At 43.2% G+C, this 14,014-nt stretch overlaps 1 protein-coding gene across 1 annotated transcript in view; it reads right to left on the bottom strand.

Moving 5' to 3' along the window:
- Positions 1 to 3,994: 3,994 nt before the first annotated feature.
- Positions 3,995 to 14,014, bottom strand: part of WASL (WASP like actin nucleation promoting factor) — a 94,020-nt gene continuing 84,000 nt past the window's right edge. Inside the window, exons 9-11 of the mRNA XM_073573412.1 lie at positions 6,347 to 6,888; positions 6,134 to 6,236; positions 3,995 to 5,511 (exon numbers count right to left, since the gene is read on the bottom strand). Coding sequence (XP_073429513.1) covers positions 5,450 to 5,511; positions 6,134 to 6,236; positions 6,347 to 6,888 — 707 coding nt within the window. The 3' untranslated portion in view covers positions 3,995 to 5,449. The remainder of the gene's footprint in view (positions 5,512 to 6,133; positions 6,237 to 6,346; positions 6,889 to 14,014) is intronic.

A 14,014-nucleotide genomic window follows, 5' to 3' on the forward strand; every position in this document is an offset into this window, starting at 1 on the left:
GGAAGGTGCCGATTTTTTATTTTGTATTATTATTGATAATATAATCTATTTTAAATCAAAATTAAATGCACAATTTTAATAGTTTTTTATATTTATGCTTACTTTAACCACTGGGGACTACCAGTTTCATTCTGGGGTGTCTAAGTGTCTGAGCAGGACTCTTACACACCTCATTTACGGCAGCCCCTGGGCATGAGACAGCGACTGCTCCTCCTGCTTCTAGTTACGACCTGGGTACTCTCCCTGGGCTGTCCGGGTCACAGCTGTGGGACAAGTTTGTGGCCATTTTGATGTAGCCCAAAGAATTTGCTTCATTTTCTCTCTGCTTCACACAAACTGTTTAGTGCGTGCAGCAGCCGGGGAGAGAAGGTGCTGGGTTTATTTCCTATGCCTTGAATAGATAAGGACATAATAGCAGGATAGAAGGGCCATATACCAGGATGCACTATATGGGACAATATATACAGTGGGTACGGAAATTATTCAGAAATTTTTCCACTCTGTTTCATTGCATCCATTTGGTAAATTCAAAAAAGTTCATTTTTTTCACATTAATGTACATTCTGCACCCCATCTTTACTGAAAACCCAGAAATGTAGATTTTTTTCAAAATTAAAAAAGAAAAACTGAAATATCACATGGTCATAAGCATTCAGACCCTTTGCTCAGACACTCACATTAAAGTGACATGCTGTCCATTTCCTTGTGCTCCTCCTTAAGATGGTTCTACTCCTTCATTGGAGTCCAGCTGTGTTTAATTAAACTGATAAGACTTGATTTGTAAAGGGCAAACACTTGTCTATATAAGAGCTCACAGTGCATGTCAGATCAAATGAGAATCATGAGGACAAAGGAACTGGCCAAGGAGCTCAGAGACAGAATTGTAGCAAGGTACACATCTGGCCAAGTTTACAAAAGAATTGCTGCAGTACTCAAGGTTCCTAAGAGCACAGTGGCCTCCATAATCCTTAAGTGGAAGAAGTTTGGGACCACCAGGAGTCTTCCTAGACCTGGCCGTCCAGCCAAATTGAGCAATCGTGGGAGAAGAGCCTTGGTGAGAGAGGTAAAGAAGAACCCCAAGAGGACTGTTGCTGAGCTTCACAGATGCAGTAGGGAGATGGGAGAAAGTTCCACAAAGTCAACGATCTCTGCAGCCATCCAGCAGTCGGGTCTTTATGGTAGAGTAGCCCAACAGAAGCCTCTCTTCAGTGCAAGACATATGAAAGCCTGCATAAAGTTTGCTAAAAAAACACATGAAGAACTCCCAGACTATGAGAAATAAGATTCTCTGGTCTGATGAGACAAAGACAGAACTTTTTGGTGCCGATTCTAAGCGCTCATCACCTTCCCAATACAATCCCAACAGTGAAACATCGTGGTGGCAGCATCAAACCATGGGGGTGTTTTTCAGCTGCGGGGACAGGATGACTGGTTGCAATTGAAGGAAACATGAATGCGGCCAAGTACAGAGATGTCCTGGATGAAAACCTCTTCCAGAGTGCTCTGGACCTCAGACTTGGCCAAAGGTTTACCTCTCAACAAGACAATGACCCTAAGCACACAGCTAAAATAACAAGGAATGGCTTCAGAACAACTATGTGAACATTCTTGACTGGCCCAGCCATAGCCGTGACCTAATGATCCCCATTGATCATCCCTGGAAAGACCTTAAAATGGCTGTCCAACGTTCGCCATCCAACCTGATGGAACTGGAGAGGATCTACAAGGAAGAATGGCAGAGGATCCCCAAATCCATGTGTGAAAAACTTGTTGCATTATTCCCAAGAAGAATCATGGCTGTACAAGCTCAAAAGGGTGCTTCTACTCAATACTGAGCAAAGTGCCGGAATACTTACGACCATGTGATATTTCAGTTTTTCTTTTTCAATAAATTTGCAAACATTTCTACATTTCGTTTTTTTTCACTCAAGATGGGGTGCAGAGTGTACATTAATAAGAAAAAAATGAACTTTAGAGTTTAACAAATGGCTGCAATGAAACAAAGTGAAAAATTTAAAGGAGTCAGAACACTTTCTGTACCCACTGTATGTTCTCTAGGTCGTCTGCCTTTTGCCTCCAGGCGTTCATAGATCCCGTTACCTTGGTTAACTTAGCCTCCATAGGCGTAATGGTGTCTTCCACCTGGGAACTCTTGCCTCCACCTCCGTGATGCGCCCCCTCATGGCCTGCATATCCTGACGCAGCCTCCCCACCTCAGTGTAGACATCCTCTATTTTCTCCGTCAGAGATGTCCTAGTGAGAGAGATAGCCTGCGTCAACTGTTCCGATGCCTGTTTAAGTCATTTCTTCCTGCTCGATCTCCTCTCTGCCCCCTGAGGGACGATTTTTACGCTGAGATTGTGAAGAGGTATTCCTTAGAGGACGTTCACTCTCAGAAGGGTCGGGTCTGACAAATTCCTTTAATTTTTCTACTGCCGTCGATCCTTTAGATCGATTCATGGTTAAGGGCAGTGAAATACACTGGCGTAACTAGAAATTTACAGTCCAGGATTCCTTCCACTGTAGTTATATACACAGCAGGGACCAGGTTTATTAATTGTGGCTTGAGAGCAGTATCCGTACAGATGGAAACAGCATATCATTGAGGCTCTTATGGCAGGGGGGAGGGGGGGGGGGGGGAGAAATCCACCCTCAGAGACAGCAGCAATGGAAGGGGGAGCAGGTTCTCCCACAGTAATGTCACCAACGGCCAGAGAGTCAGTTAATAAGGGAGAGGGAATAATGAAGGGCCTATCTTTCAGGGCACTCACCGCACAGCCCTCAAATTCTTCAGGATACAGGTCGCTGCCCTGCGACGCTGCAGCGCTGGCAGCTGGATGCCGCACTCCCTCTGACAGAGCGCGCATCCAAGATGGCCGCTGCCTCGTGTGGGCCCCGCCGTCCACCCCGGCTTTTCAGGTTTCCTGCTTACCGGAGCCGTCCTGAGCCCTCCCGGTAACCAGGGACACCAAGCGCTGGTAGATGTGCAGCAATAGACAGGCGGTATGTATAGGATAAATGCAGGGTGGGCAGGAGTTCTTGCAGCGCGTCTGTCCTCCTCCACTACATAGCCACGCCCCCCCCCCCGTACCCACTGTATATATGTTTTTTGTTTTTTTTTTTTACTAAAGGGTAGATTTTGTTGGCAGTATCGTCTGTCAGCATAGAATTTACAACACACTGATATAGACAATGACAACATGGGCACCCAATTGTTGTGAAACTTGTATCAGGAGACCAAAAATCATTTACACAGCAGTTTTTCCTAAGATTATGCACACTACAGATTTGATTGTTAACCATATAACTTTGTTGTTTTATTTCTCTTACCAGTTCTTTGCGAAATCTCCTGGATCAAGATACCACAGCACCAGTAACACTTTAGATTTTGTTCAGATGAACATATCAGGACTAGATACCAACAACCTCCCACTAATCTTGTGGCTACAGCCAGCAAAATCTGCCTAGTGAGCACAGCCTTAGGGTACCGTTACACCTAGCGATATGACGCGGTCAGGATCGCTGGTGCATCGCTAGGTGGTCGCTAGTGAGCTGCCACACAGGCAGATCTCACCAGCGACATCGCTGATGACGGGGGTCGTTACTTACCTGTCAGACGAGGCGATCCTGACGTTCTCCCGCCCGCATCCACGCGTCGCTCGTCGGCGCCACAGGAAGCCCAGCTGGAAGCTGACGACGAGAAATGGTCCAGGAGCTTCTCGCGCGATCAGCGATAACCAGCGGGGGAGCGGTCGGAGGTATCAGACATAGCGATATCGCTAGCAATATCGCTGCAACGTCACAAAATCGGTGACTTTACAGCGACATTGCTAGCGATATCGCAATGTGTAACGGGGGCTTTATGTTGTAATCAAGATTGTGAGATACAGTTGATACTAAGTAAAAATACAAGTGAATATATTTCATGCAGTCACATCTACGCAGAATGAGAGCCCATGGCAAGTAGAGTTCTAATTATGCATAAAATACACTATAACGTTTACATGATCACTTTAATTGCATGATTGATAGTCCAATACTTAGGATTTCCAGAATATAAAATGAAACAGGACCAGCCTGTCACACTTAACCATATATTAGTTATTAACAGCCAGTAACATTTACAATGAAAGCTAAACAGGAACTTATTTATTGTGACCCCTTAACCACATAATGGGAAACGTGTTTGCCCCAAGGATACCAGATGCCACCATATATGAGAAGATAGTATGTAAGTGATTGGAAGTAAATATCGATTATTTATACAAAGTGTATTCTTTATTTCTTATGAATGCCAACCTCTGATCCCCAAAACTATACAATAGATACGAGCATTGCAATAGGCAGGTTCATAACATATTAGTGTTTATTTTACCATATAGACTAATATTCATTTGCCATTCAAGAGTTGTTGTTTTTTTCTCTGTATGATTGTGTTGTAGTGTTTGCTATTGGATACATAAAAGGAATGCAGCACAATAAACGGCACTGAATGTATACTGGAGCTTCTGCAACGTGACTTGTACGCATTCAGAAACTTAACCCTACAGTAGAGAAGCAAGCAGAAGAATAAGTGTTTCTGATAGAAAGTGTTTAATGTGTAGTGTATAAACTATCAATGTGTCCACATGGTTAATGCAGTTAGGGTCAGCCGTGGCCAGTGGCCTCATGTAGCATTGCTATGTCAGTCAGTTCTACTTGCCATTTAGGTTAAATATCACCAATTCTTAGTTGGTGGACCGTGTTTCATACTTTTTTTTTTTTTTTTTAACAAGGTATTGGATATATAACTGTTTAACCAAACCATTAATTCACATTGCTATAAAATAGCAAAGGCTATTGCTTGAACTTTGTAAAATGAGTTATTCGGCATTATGGGTAGTGGCTGCGATAATACAATCCAATTTGTTGTAGTGTTGAAAAAAAAAAAATAAAAGGTGCTAAACAAAAACAAGGAATGACATACACTTAGGTTTGAATTCAAAATGAGGGGCATAATTAGCAAAGATCAGAATGACTTAAAAAAAAAAAAAAAGAATGTAGTGCTAGACTAGATTTCAATAAGAAATTTAGATTACAGAAAAATCAGGGTAAGAAAATAGTGTTTTTTTTCCATTATAACAATTACAAGGTTGTTCTGTCACTGACCGTTCCGGAGGGAGAGCTCATCACACAGATGTTACAGAGTCACTAATGTGAGCACTTATGTAATGTCAGCTTGCACACAGTTAGCAGGAGGAAGATTTGTGTGCAGCGTAATGACAAAACTTTGCATTTCCAATGAGGTATTGCACAGAATATTAAAAAAGCAAAAAGGCAACAAAAATATACAGCAGATTGGTAAACCATTTACATGATCATTTTACAGAAGTCAGACAGAAAAAGTAGTGTTTAGTATTCATTCACCTTAAAAAAAATATATATTATATATATTTATATAACGTGTAAATCAATCATCCCATTCATCGTCATCCTCAAAGTCTTCATCATCGTCCTCATCTTCATCAGAATCTAACAGGAAAGAAAAACACCTCGATTAGTGAAAAAAAGAGCTATTGGCTGTGCCACTGTGTGTCTGTTATATGTACGTAAAATGATTCTGCAGCGATTTACAGTATAAACACAAGGATAGTCAAAAACCCCATTCACAAGTTGCTTAAAAAATTTGCATGAATATAAGAGCATGCTACGGTTTTCAAATCTGGGTGGATTTTCATTGCAGATTTCACCCGATCCACTGCTTTGTAACAGTAGGGTGAAATCTGCAACCAGATATGCAAGTAATTTGTGGCGAAATCGTCAAAGGAAAAATTTTCCACAAAAAGAAAGCATGGCCTAAAACTTCAATTAAATAAATCCTGTAGAATGTAAGCCCAAACTTTGGCAATATTGGAGTCCTCTCCCCTCTAACAGTCTGTGATTGTTAGTTTGTTGACTGTAAGTGATACCTGTAATTTGTATGTAACCCCCTCTCATGTACAGCACCATGGAATCAATGGTGTAATAATAATAATAATAATAATAATAATAATAATAATAATAATAATAATAATAATAATAATAAAAGAAAAAAACAAAACAAAAAAAATGACTTCATGTGTGTTTAAGATTAAAATCACGGTACTGCCCATACCTGAAGAATGAATGGCTTTACTCCTTTTCTGCATTACTTCCATTAGTGCTCCTACGATTCCAGGAGCAGGTGTAGGTGCAATAGGTTCTGCCTCATTTGTCACCTAGCAAACATAATGCATACATAGTCAAGAAAGGGTGGAGAAAAAGAAAAGCACAGAAGTACAGAATGAGAAAGCGTTTGTAGAAGATGAAATATGCTGCTGTTACTCACAGGTTTTTTTAACTGTTTTCCCTGTCGTATTTGGTCTAGCAGAGCATCTCGTCCAGAGGAAGACACTGGCCGGTTATCCTTATTGTCTACTTTCCTAAGTATAGGTTGCTCTCCCCTAATCTGCTCAAGAACTGCTGCTTTGTTACCAGCTGGAGGTGCAAACGGATGATCATTTTCTGTTGCCGAACCAAGTAGAGGTGGTGGTCCAGGTGGAGGTGGCGGACCAGGGGGAGGAGGGGGAGGAGGTGGTGCAGGTGCTCCGAATCCTTGCATTGGTGGAGGTGGTGGGGGAGGTGGACTTGAAGGTGCAGATGAAGAATGACCTGGTGGTGGTGGAGGATGCATTCTATTAGGTGGAGGCGGTGGCGGTCCTGAGGCCCCTGGTCTGAAAGGTGGAGGTGGTGGGGGTGCAGCCATGGGAGCTCTGGAAGGAGGTGGAGGGGGTTTTGAAATGCCTCCTCTTGCTGGTGGAGGGGGTGGGAGACCTGAGCCGTGTGAAGGAGGTGGTGGAGCGCCACCTCTTGAAGGTGGTGGCGGTGGTGCTGTAAAATACAAACCACCAATAGTCAAGAGCATTGCAATATCAACACATGAAAATGGCTTCAAATACATCTTTGAATGACAGTAGGTATGGAAAAAACACATTTACGTACATGCATTTAAAAAATTTTGAAGAAGCTAACTATATAACATTAACAGTGTATATATTTACTACATGGAAAATCGGTTAAGGTTTTATTGTATATATTATGGGATCAATTCTGCAAACAAGAGTTTAAGAGAAGACAGAAAACCACGCTTCGCACTCCATGCTTATCAAGTCTCATTATTTGTAACCTTCCATACATACCACTCCAGCGAGGAGGACCTATAGAAATAAATGGAGCAGATCTTTAAAAAGGATTATATAAAAAGAAAAGTCATTTAACTAAAAAAATCCCTGCATGCAGGATGGATGAGAGCTGTAACAAGGTCTTCCAAATCGAGGTCCTAAGAGCTGTGAATTCAACAGCAATGTGTGAGGATATTTGCAATAGGAGACAGATCACATCAAAAACATGTAAATTGATTTTTACTTTTAATAATTCCTTTTTCTTCACAAAAGGATACATTAGTGGGATTATTTTATCTTTAGTAGGAAGGGCACTGAATGGACAATGCTTGCGCCCTACTAAATTCCTATAAACCAACTATATTCTATACACTGTATACTCCGCCTGTCGTATCTCACCAATGTCAACACTGATGAAAACAGATTACATTTTCAGAAGAACTGAGAAGTGTTCAGTCCATACTGAAGTAACCATTAGTATGGAACTTGTGAGATGGTCAAATTCAAAGTAGAACAAAAATAATTACTCAATAGTTAGCAGGACTTAATATTTTGTGAAAACTGGATGGGAGCCATGCAACAGCCTTTACCTGTCGGCATACCTGGCTTCCGATTAGCCAACCTAGCGTAAAGTCATCTTCTTAGTGTGATGCACACATGACGTTGCGCCATGCCGACCAATATAAAGAGAAGCCAGGTATGCCAGAAAGTAGAAGGCTGTTCTCAGGATTTTTGCTCTGGGTCACAGAATACTGATGTGATCAATGGACCAGGGTCCTGGAAATTGAATGGCTCATCTCTAATATTTCAGTTCATCTGCAATAAGAGTGGCAAATTATGCTACTTTGTTTAGTCGAATGGAAGTGATGGAGTGATGTTTTGGAATGCAGACTTTGATGGAATGATCTGTGGTCGTCAAGTTGTGTTTGCAGAGACCCTGATGTGTCTGAACAGTAGAAACCCCCCCAAGTGACTCAATATTAGAATTCATCTAGCGTTTTCCTGGCATGTGAATTTTATAATGTGATGGCATATACGTAAATTGTGTAGAGTGCATCAGGTTGGCATACATGAGTTCTTTAAGTCAGAAATTAATTTAGTATTCCATGGATGTGTGGTACAGTCTGAAGCATTGTTTTATACGCAGGCCAGGTGTCGCATTGCATATTCCACTTTTCTACCAGACTCGGCATCTTTTTTGTGACCTTTCCATCTTTCTTTGTCGTTTGAGGGACCTCATCGACGAAGTGTGGGCCTGGATACTGTACGAGTACCTTCAGTTCAAGAAGTACTGGAGCCCACTCCTTCCTGACTGCCAATTATCAGGGCCTTAATCACTACCTCCTGTAACAGAGCTTATGTCGTACAGGTCTGAATTGCATATTGTGATAACACGAACGCGTTGTACATTGCCATTGCTATGATGGGCACAGCCAGCTTCTTTTACCACACCTTGACCTTTCCCATGGCACTGTACGGCTGGAGGACTTGATCAGAGAGATCAACTACCCCCATATTCTTTTTGTATCCCAGTACACTGTGTGGTTTGTGGACCTGTGTAGCGTTACCTCGTACAGTCGTGGGGATGCTATCACCATGTATGATGGTCAAGAAAAGGACATCCCTATTGTACTTGACCACCAGATTGTTTAGTTACATTTGGCTCAGCTTTCACCATTTCTGAGTAACTGTCCAATAAGTGTCTTAGGGAGTCCGCTCTGATTTTTGAGGTACCTCGCACAGGGAGTCCGCTCTGATTTTTGAGGTACCTCGCACAGAGAGGGACTTGAAGAGTGGGATGCTGGTATAAAAGTAACTACATAGAGATGATAACCTTGCTCCAGCAGTGGGTGCACCAAATCCCACACAATTTTCTCACTCGCTTCAAGGACATGGGGGGCATTCACGGGGTTCAATTCGGGAGTCCTTCCCTTCATAAACCCTAATCTTATGGGTGTACCAGGTACTCACAGTTTGTACAGCTTAATTTTACACCTGGCCCTCTTACAGGGAAGGTATTGCCGGAATTTCTCCCCTTGAAATGGATAGGGGACTTATCTATGTAGATGTTCCATTGGCAAACATACACCTCAGCAAACTTGTTGCTGAAGTGCTCAATGACAGGCTGAATTTTGAAAAATCAGTCAAAGTTGGGGTCATCTCGGGGAGGACATGGAACATTACCATTATAGTGTAAAATTTTCTGGATGGCCTCAAAAAGTTTACAGGTCATGGCCAAAGTGGAACACTAGAGTGTCAGTCAAAACATTAACACTCCAATATTGCCGAAGTTCTGGCTTATTCACTAACCCCATGTGAAAAACCAGGCCTCAAAACTTAATTTCTACTGCATCTACAGGGGTCCAGTTAAAAAATGAAGGGGCGATTTTGTGTCAAAAATTGCTGGACGTACATATTTGTCTCACCACCAAGAGGTTTACAAAATCCTCAGATAAAAAGACTTTGAAAAAAGTCTATTTCTGAGAGATTGGAGGTGTCAAATTGGATTCCTGATTGCGCCACAAGATCAGGAATCTATGGCTTATAGTCTTCAAGGGGGTGTCCATATGGGGTCAGCAACGGTGGGTGTAGTTTCATTTTCTGTCCTTGGGCGTCTACGTGGCAGTTCGGAATCAGAATCACTTGAGGAAGAGGATGAGTCAGAAAAATAAAGGTGGGATCCACTCCCTCACTGTCAAGTGTTGGAGGCACGGAAGGTGTATGCCTCCTCTTCTTCATATTGGGTTTGGGAAGAGCGGAACAACATTTTTCACGTATGTGGTGTTTATATGTATACCAAATCGTGTGTGTGGTAATTTTTTTTTTAATTAGAAGAGAAAAAAAATCTAATCCTATCAACTAAAGAAAAAATAATAAAAAAAAAAAAAAAACAGCTGGAGGTCGATCAGTAATGTGTTGCTGATCAGCACTCAACGGCTCAAGTACAGGTGCACGGATGAGAGATTCTTTATTTCCCCGTAAACTCTGAGACTAACCCTAACTCAATTCAGTAAAAAATACTGTAGTAGATGTCGATTACTAGTATATTTTATTCTTTTAAAAACAAAACTCAACAACCGCCAGTGATCAGCGCTCGCCGGCTGTTGGACAGATGCACAGATGATTCTTTTTTTTTTCCCCACACGGAAACTAACTCAATTCCATAAAAACTACTGTAGCAGTTTACGACGGTATATTTTTACTGTCCCTAATCTAGTCCTATCAGCTAATCTAAATTACTTTTTTTATTCTTTTTTTGCACACAAAAAAAAAAAAAAAAAAAATCAGACAGCGCTCAACGGTTGAAGGACACACGCATGGATGGGGTGCAAAAAGATGATAAAATTAGACAGGGAAAAAAGTCCTTGACAAAAGCATGCAAGGGGGTAATCAGTGGTGTACATCTGATTAGAGGCTAAGAAGCTGTAGGACGCACTCACTGAGTGATGCAATTGGGAGTGGGGAACAGGGAAAATTAAGTTGAGGAAAACTGAGTGCGGATCAGTGTTTTCTGTCACTAATCAACGCTTGGCGGCTGCAGTATACATGGAAGAGAAAAACTGCCAAAAATAGGATAATCAAGTCCTAAAACTGTCAAAATGCAATTTGCTAATGCCGACATGTAACATGTGCATTTTAGCATTACTTTTTTTGTAATGTTAAGTATTTTGCAAGATCTCAGAAACAGGTATCAGACCAGAATAGTTGTCAGACCAGTGTGAGCATTCAATGTAAAGGAAGAGTGCTGTAAAATTACCAGTCAGGTGTCTTGTACTGCCATCTAGTGGCTAATAGGAAAACTGATATTTCAGCACCCAATTTCATAAACATGGTAAGACTATTAACCCCTTCACGACCTATGACGCCTACGTAGGCGTCATGAAAAGCAGTGCCCAAACGACCTATGACGCCTACGTAGGCGTCATGCTATAAATAGCCCCCCTGCGGGTCGGGTGACCGGGGTCACTGAAAGGTCACCCGACCCGCACACAAAGGACCCTTCAGAGTTAACACCTGGGGGTGTGGCTTAGCCCCCACGTGCCTACGATCGCTCTGATTGGCTGTTAAAAGTGAAACTGCCAATCAGAGCGATTGTAATATTTCACCAATGAAAATTGGTGAAATATTACAATCCAGCCATGGCCGATGCTGAAATAGCATCGGACATGGCTGGACACAGAGACCCGACCCCCCCCACACCGACTGACGGCACCGATCGGCTGCCGCCACCTTCTGACGGCACCGATCGGCAGCCGCCGTCATGATCTGCCCCCCCCGCCTTCTCTCCGTCCCCCCAGCCCTCCGATCATCCCCTCTCACCCTCCGATCACCCCCTCACCCTCCTTTGTGCCTCCGATCTCCCGCTATCCGTCCCGGTGTCCTGCCGTCCAGCGTCATGGGCGCCGCCATCTTGCAAGATGGCGGGCGCATGCGCAGTGCGCCGAATCGAATCTGCAACGCTGCAGATTCATTCATTTATTTTGATCACTATGATAAACTTTCATAGTGATCAAAATAAATAAAAAGTAAATCACCGCCCCCTTTATCACCCCCATAGGTAGGGACAAATAATAAAATATATATTTTTTTTTTTTCCATTAGGGTTAGGTCCAGGGCTAGGGCTAGGGTTAGGGTTGGACTAAGGGTTAGGGTTGGACTAGGGGTTAGGGTTGGACTAGGGGTTAGGGTTGGACTAGGGGTTAGGGTTGGACTAGGGGTTAGGGTTGGACTAGGGGTTAGGGTTGGACTAGGGGTTAGGGTTGGACTAGGGGTTAGGGTTGGACTAAGGGTTAGGGTTGGACTAGGGGTTAGGGTTGGGGTTAGGGTTGGACTAAGGGTTAGGGTTGGACTAAGGGTTAGGGTTGGACTAAGGGTTAGGGTTGGACTAAGGGTTAGGGTTGGACTAAGGGTTAGGGTTGGACTAAGGGTTAGGGTTGGACTAAGGGTTAGGGTTGGACTAAGGGTTAGGGTTGGACTAAGGGTTAGGGTTGGACTAAGGGTTAGGGTTGGACTAAGGGTTAGGGTTGGACTAAGGGTTAGGGTTGGACTAAGGGTTAGGGTTGGACTAAGGGTTAGGGTTGGACTAAGGGTTAGGGTTGGACTAAGGGTTAGGGTTGGACTAAGGGTTAGGGTTGGACTAAGGGTTAGGGTTGGACTAAGGGTTAGGGTTGGACTAAGGGTTAGGGTTGGACTAAGGGTTAGGGTTGGACTAAGGGTTAGGGTTGGACTAAGGGTTAGGGTTGGACTAAGGGTTAGGGTTGGACTAAGGGTTAGGGTTGGACTAAGGGTTAGGGTTGGACTAAGGGTTAGGGTTGGACTAAGGGTTAGGGTTGGACTAAGGGTTAGGGTTGGACTAAGGGTTAGGGTTGGACTAAGGGTTAGGGTTGGACTAAGGGTTAGGGTTGGACTAAGGGTTAGGGTTGGACTAAGGGTTAGGGTTGGACTAAGGGTTAGGGTTGGACTAAGGGTTAGGGTTGGACTAAGGGTTAGGGTTGGACTAAGGGTTAGGGTTGGACTAAGGGTTAGGGTTGGACTAAGGGTTAGGGTTGGACTAAGGGTTAGGGTTGGACTAAGGGTTAGGGTTGGACTAAGGGCTAGGGTTGGACTAAGGGTTAGGGTTGGACTAAGGGTTAGGGTTGGACTAAGGGTTAGGGTTGGACTAAGGGTTAGGGTTGGACTAAGGGTTAGGGTTGGACTAAGGGTTAGGGTTGGACTAAGGGTTAGGGTTGGACTAAGGGTTAGGGTTGGACTAAGGGTTAGGGTTGGACTAAGGGTTAGGGTTGGACTAAGGGTTAGGGTTGGACTAAGGGTTAGGGTTGGACTAAGGGTTAGGGTTGGACTAAGGGTTAGGGTTGGACTAAGGGTTAGGGTTGGACTAAGGGTTAGGGTTGGACTAAGGGTTAGGGTTGGACTAAGGGTTAGGGTTGGACTAAGGGTTAGGGTTGAATTTAGGGTTAGGGTTGAATTTAGGGTTAGGGTTGAATTTAGGGTTAGGGTTGAATTTAGGGTTAGGGTTGAATTTAGGGTTAGGGTTGAATTTAGGGTTAGGGTTGAATTTAGGGTTAGGGTTGAATTTAGGGTTAGGGTTGAATTTAGGGTTAGGGTTGAATTTAGGGTTAGGGTTGAATTTAGGGTTAGGGTTGAATTTAGGGTTAGGGTTGAATTTAGGGTTAGGGTTGAATTTAGGGTTAGGGTTGAATTTAGGGTTAGGGTTGAATTTAGGGTTAGGGTTGAATTTAGGGTTAGGGTTGAATTTAGGGTTAGGGTTGAATTTAGGGTTAGGGTTGAATTTAGGGTTAGGGTTGAATTTAGGGTTAGGGTTGAATTTAGGGTTAGGGTTGAATTTAGGGTTAGGGTTGAATTTAGGGTTAGGGTTGAATTTAGGGTTAGGGTTGGGGTTGGGATTACGGTTAGGCTTGTGGTTAGGGTTAGAGTTGGGATTTCGTTAGGGGTGTGTTGGGATTAGGGTTGTGGTTAGGGTTATGATTAGGGTTGGGATTAGGGTTAGGGGTGTGTTGGCGTTAGGGTTGGAGATAGAATTGAGGGGTTTCCACTGTTTAGGCACATCAGGGGCTCTCCAAACGCGACATGGAGCCACCATTTATTCCAGCCAATTTTGCGTTCAAAAAGTCAAACGGTGCTCCCTCCATTTCGAGCCCCGACGTGTGCCCAAACAGTGGTGTACCCCCACTTATGGGGTATCAGGGTACTCAGGAAAAATTGCACAACAACTTTAGGGGTCTAATTTCTCCTGTTACCCTTGGGAAAATAAAAAAATGAGGGCTAAAATAATTATTTTTGTGGAAAAAAAAAGATTTTTTATTTTCACGGTTCTG

The sequence above is a fragment of the Dendrobates tinctorius genome, unplaced genomic scaffold (assembly GCF_039654945.1).
Source record: "Dendrobates tinctorius isolate UK_male_01 unplaced genomic scaffold, ASM3965494v1 ptg000035l, whole genome shotgun sequence".
Taxonomy (NCBI): Eukaryota; Metazoa; Chordata; class Amphibia; order Anura; family Dendrobatidae; genus Dendrobates; species Dendrobates tinctorius.